Source organism: Cynara cardunculus, assembly GCF_001531365.2.
Source record: "Cynara cardunculus var. scolymus isolate 2C chromosome LG 9, CcrdV1, whole genome shotgun sequence".
NCBI classification, from domain to species: Eukaryota; Viridiplantae; Streptophyta; class Magnoliopsida; order Asterales; family Asteraceae; genus Cynara; species Cynara cardunculus.
The window spans coordinates 6,175,494-6,181,276 of NC_037536.1; the positions used below are offsets into that span (position 1 = coordinate 6,175,494).

The window sequence follows — 5,783 nt, forward strand, 5'->3', positions numbered from 1 at the left end:
CTTGCACACAAGTGACCTATGTTTGAGTTCATGCTCCAAATTTTTTCTAAAATATAAAGAAAATATCAAAATTTAAGTTGAAAACTCAAAAATTTGACAAAGGTGACACTTAAACCCAGGGTTTTTTTTATTATTAATCGTAGGGCTTGAATAATATTTACCAACTCTGCCATTAATAATTGTATCAAAGCTTCAGTTTGAAAAACCATATGGTGACACCCAACAAAATAATATGATAGCATCCTTTAAAAACGTAATGTTTTCTTTATATGGAATAGAACCATGAAGCAGTAGCCCGTACCCTCCGTATGGGCCTATGTAGGTCCGCCCATAACTATTGGTACCCGACATGACTCGAACTTCCCCAAAGTTGTGTCAACTATCGTGGTGAATGTTAAAATTTGATAGTATGAAATTCTAAACGAGTCTAACATTAAACAAAGATTTTGGATGTTTTTAAAGAATTAAACTTATTTTGATTTGTAATGTTTGGAATATTTTTGTCTAGTTATCATGTAACTGGTTTAAATATTTTATCTTAATATGGATTTTATATTACTAATGATATCTTTTATAAATGTGGATAATCGTGAATCGAACCCCGTCTTAGGTTCGGGTTTGGTTTAGGTACCTTAGGTTACAGTTCTGCATAGAACCGAATCGTGAACACCTATGAGTAGCCGTTGGGTGCTGATTTAAAGCCTTAAAAGATGAAACATTCGACCTTGGAATCGGTGAGACAACAATGGTTGTAGAACTGATAAGATGAAACGCTCCAAAAGATGGTTATCACATCTGTTTTTTTATTAACCTGGATATCCAACCCGCTATGCGAGCCGACTAATCCTAATACGACCACTTGCTTTACAGATAGCCTGGAGTCATCGCATTTGAACCTCCGTGGCCACAAGGGTATTTTTATTTCTTCTTGGATTTGAACCTGTGACCTCCTGGTACCTTTGACCTTTAAAACCAAACTCAAACCAATCAGACACCACCCTTATGGTGGTTATCATATCTTTGTGGATCAACAACCTAAAAGAGTTGTAAAATTAGAGTTGATAGGCAAGTATTGGGCACTATAACTTATTACATCTCACATATAACCATTACATTCATTATACACATATATCTACAACTTTAACATCTTATTATTATAGCTTATTAGCTTCCATTCCAACACCATGCTTTGCCACCTCTACTCATATGTTTCTACTTTCTACTTCTACAAACAAAAAAGAGCATAAATTCATGAATCCAGATCCCATATGTCTGAAACAGAGACTGTTTGTTACCTCAGTCCTCATGATCCCATATATCTGCTACACTCCTGTATGGTCCATCCTTCTTGTTCACAAATAGTTCTTCACCGCTCAAAACTCGCTTCTGTAATCAACAAATATGCTACGTCTTTAGGGTTTTAATTCGACATTTACTCTTCTTTATCCTATATTCCTGACCTTTGTTCAAATGGGTTTGACAAAACATTCTTTATGCTAGTCTAAGGGGGTTATTTGGTTGGTTTTCCATTTAGTGTGGATTAACATGTCTGTATAGGTTTATTGAGAGGGTTTTTTTATAGATGGAACGAACGTGCTTTTAATTGAGAGGGGCAAGTTCAGAAAAAAAAAAATTGACTTTCTATATAAAGCTTCCCCTAGAAGCTTAATAAATAAGCCACACTACCAAACAATAATGTATAACAAACCAGATAAGTTGCAAGTCCCATGAAGCTGCTGACAATCATGCTCTGAATGTCCTATGAAACTACCAAATACACCCAATAGAGAAACACAAACCTGATCTGGGATGTTGCTTAGAACATTGAAATCCTGTTCAGGAAGTTCCCAATTGAAGACATGCATGTTTTCGTTGATCCTATCTGGGTTTGTCGATTTGGGTATCACACTTGTCCCTCGTTGGATCCCCCATCTCACTAGCACTTGCCCTGGGCTCTTATTTAACTTCCTTGCTACTTTCTCTACCGTCGGGTCATGAACAAGATCTCGCCCGTTGTCTTGTGAACCCAACGGTGAATACGCCTAAAAAATCGACATCGATAAAATGAATGAGACATCAAGCAAATACCAATGGTGGTTTTAGTACGAGTTCGGTGATCCTACAGTGACATGGATCCCGTTCTTCTTGCATGCTTCCAGCATTTTATCGTTCCGCCATCCAGGATGCATCTCCATCTAAAGATTTTAACAAAATGATCGAAAAAAGCAACTTAGAAGCATGATTAAACAACCCGAATAATGACATTAGATGCAAAAAGGTTGTAGCCTGGATCCTCCTCATAAGGATTGCTAGTTTGAGAGTCCTCATGGCCATTGGAGATTTTTGTGGCCGTTTCTTTCAGGGCCTCATGGGATTAATCGATAGTTCGAGGCTCCTCAGGAGTCTCATGGCCATTGGAGATTTTTCTGGTTGTTCCTTTCCGGGCTTCATGGGATTAATCGATATGCATACAAGCTGGGCTGAACACTGAACACCCACGGTTACAAAAAAACAAGAAAAAGGTGGTTAAGTGTGTAACCTGGCAGACAGAAGGCATTGTTCGAGCGAAAGTGGTCAGCTTATTGAGCTTCTTTAAAGTGAAATTGCTGACGCCAATGTCTCGAATGAGACCTTCCTTTACAAGATTCTCCATTTCTCTCCAAACCCCTTCCATATCGAACTCTAAAACATCTCCGGCCTTCGGTGGTTTGCTGGCTCCGTCTTTGAGACGAAATGGCCAATGGATCTGTAGACAACATTAGAAGTTTTGAAACTTCTTGCAATGCAACAACTCTACTTTTCTAGGTAGATGCAGGGACGGGCCCAAAGAAATTTTCAAACAGTGACACCATTTGATTATAAAAAACAAATATAGGAAAAATAGATTCGAACGTTGACACCATTTGACTAAGAAAATAACACTAACATGATTCAAACTCTGGTCTAGGGTGGAAGAAAGGCCTTGCAGACCAACTCTAAAAAAAGAACTTGTTTTCATTGTAGTTTCAAAACACTTACGATGGTACACAATAAATTAATATAGTTGTACCTTTTCCGAACCTAAATTTTTTCACCTTTCAACAAAAGAATAATACGGTGGCATCATGTTGGGTCCATCCATGGGTAGATGGCAGGTCTATTTAAATCATAACTTTCAAGACGGGCTCGTCAAACATGCGATTTTTTGATTGGAGATGTGCACAAGAACAGATAAGATTACCAAATAAAGATCAAGGTAGTCAAGCTGAAGCTCTTGAAGTGTATTGATAAGGGCCGGACGAACTCTTTCTGGGGACAACTCAGTACACCTACATGCACCTCATTTTATATCAAAATCAGATCAAATCATGTATTAAAAATATAAATTAATAAACAGAAGTGTATTTAAATTAAATAATATTGAAAAGCATATACCATAACTTAGATGTGACAAAGAGATCTTTCCTTTCAATTCCTGCATCTATGGCTGCCCTCAGACCATGCCCCACCTACAAATATTTCATAAATACATCAATCATTTGCATTTTTAATACATGAACTACCACAAAAAGAGTTTATTTAGTAAAAAGACTATTCTTCTATAACGTAACGAATGAGCGACAAACCGAACCTCGTTGGTCTGTTCGATCCCGTGGATTAAGTTCATTAGAAAAACCCAAATACATAAACTTCTCTTTTCATTAAATCGTATGTTGGATCAACCGTCACGATGAATTTTTGAAAATTCTAATTACCTCTTCTTGAACACCATACTCCCACGCCGTATCAATATGTCGATAACCGGCCTGCATTCACCGTCGTATTTCAAGACCGAAGTCATCAGTCATAGTTAATTAACCAAAATTTGTAAATAACTGAATTGCAAAGTTTTAACCTAATTCAATTTTCATAAATAATCGAGTAATTATTACAACAAAATTAGGTTTATAGCAAAGCTAAAATGTCCAAGTATGCCAATAGAACTTTTATACGATTTAAGAACATCTCTAACAAATTCTACAAAATGGAAAATGAAACTTCAAAATCTTTAAAACAAAAATTCATTTAGTTTCACCAGTTTTTTTCATTTTAGAGATTACAACATTAATTATATTATAAAAATATTTCATATATCTAACAAAATATTATTTCCCTATCTAAATATCTGATTTTAAAGTTTCCCATTGGTGTTTCTCTCTCATTACAGTCATTTTCGGATGTTATTCAAATTTGGAGATTTTTATACCCCTCAAATCTTTCTCAAAAAAATAACGAAAGAATTGAGAGAATTTGTTGTAGCAAAAACATGTCCAAATTTCTCAAAATCTCTATTTTCTCCGTTTTTGATGAATTTATTGGAGATGCTTTAAGTTTATAAGATAAAATAATAAACAAGCTCTATCTAAAAGTATTTTAATAAGTTTAAAAAATATTTTTGGATACTTTAATAAGAGGTCATTTGAAAGTTGCTGAATGATTTGGTGCAGTCGTCATAATGATTTAGAGGTTTTCATGTTATAATGCAAAATAAAATATATTTGTTTGGTATTTGTTTACGATGAAATTAGGGAGCTAAAAGGTTAAGGGAGAACTAGGATACAAAATCATTCAGAGGATTTTGAAACCTTTAAAAGACAAAAAAAAAATTGCTAAACAATATTCATCTTTTAACGATTCAAAGACTACATCTTAATAGAACTATTAAGAGGTAAACAAACAACCCAAAATCATAGAAGGTTTTAGAACCATTAAAATACAGTTTTTTTATCAAAAAAAATTTACTTTTTAACGATTCAAAAACAGTCTCTTAATAAAATTATTAAGAAGTAAACAAACAACCTCTTAATAAATTTTAAGATATTTTTAATATTAAAATATTGTATCAACTATTTAATTGATATTTTTTTATACGAAATTTGTGAATAATGTCATATATAAAGTAGATAACTGGGGACACAATTTGACTATGTAAACTTAAGTTGCAGGTGGTGGACCTCAAGAACAGCAGTGGCGACGGAGTAGGAAGCTTGGGAACCTGATCTCCATGTCCCCAATCCAACGGCCGGAATTCTGTGTCCGCTTAACAGCACAAACGAGTGTTCTTCTTTCTTTGCTCTCAATGTTGATTGAGCCATTATTATATATATATATATAATTCCTGCGATTAATATTATATATACTGTATATATATAGGTATATGGATGGATGAAGAAGAAGGTGGTGGTGAAACTATATATATATATATATATATATATATACACGAGATGGATGGTGGCAATTGGCATGGCTAACCACGTAGCGCATGCTTTTCTGTGTCATCAACACTCTGAATTGCTTTCTCGCCACGTTGATCTTCCATCTTCATGGATCAAGAATCATGATCATGGCTGGCACACACGTGGCATTTTTTCAACTGCCTCTCGATTAAACTTAAACCCACAATTGGAAGACGAAGGATCATTCGGAAAGAGAGTTAAAATGAGAAAAAGAATGAATTTGAGTTTTTTTATTATCTTTAATCATAAATTTATTTATGAATCGTGTTTGATATGAGAATTGATTTGATGTATATTATTCTGATGTATCTTATCTTAATGTATTTTCAAACATGGATGTCTCTTCTTACGCTTATTATCTTAACTTTTTTCCGGATCAAAAGTTACAAAACATATAGCAAACTTCATGATCTCAAGTCAAATGACTAACTGTACAATGAGCATATGGGAAACTTCATGATCTCATAGCAAGTCACGTCCTGCATACAAGATCTCATCTTGTATCTATATGTGGATTATGTATATATC

General features: G+C 34.5%; 1 protein-coding gene across 1 annotated transcript; it reads right to left on the reverse strand.

Annotated features, from left to right (window-relative positions):
• Positions 1-1,072: 1,072 nt before the first annotated feature.
• LOC112518354 (aldose reductase) lies at positions 1,073-5,176 on the reverse strand. Its single transcript, XM_025126012.1, has 8 exons — positions 4,974-5,176; positions 3,735-3,785; positions 3,415-3,488; positions 3,221-3,308; positions 2,540-2,746; positions 2,124-2,195; positions 1,800-2,042; positions 1,073-1,386 (listed from the first exon to the last, which is right to left on the reverse strand). The coding sequence occupies exons 1-8, from the start codon at positions 5,112-5,114 to the stop codon at positions 1,297-1,299; spliced, it is 966 nt and encodes a 321-aa protein (XP_024981780.1). The 5' UTR covers positions 5,115-5,176; the 3' UTR covers positions 1,073-1,296.
• Positions 5,177-5,783: the final 607 nt, after the last annotated feature.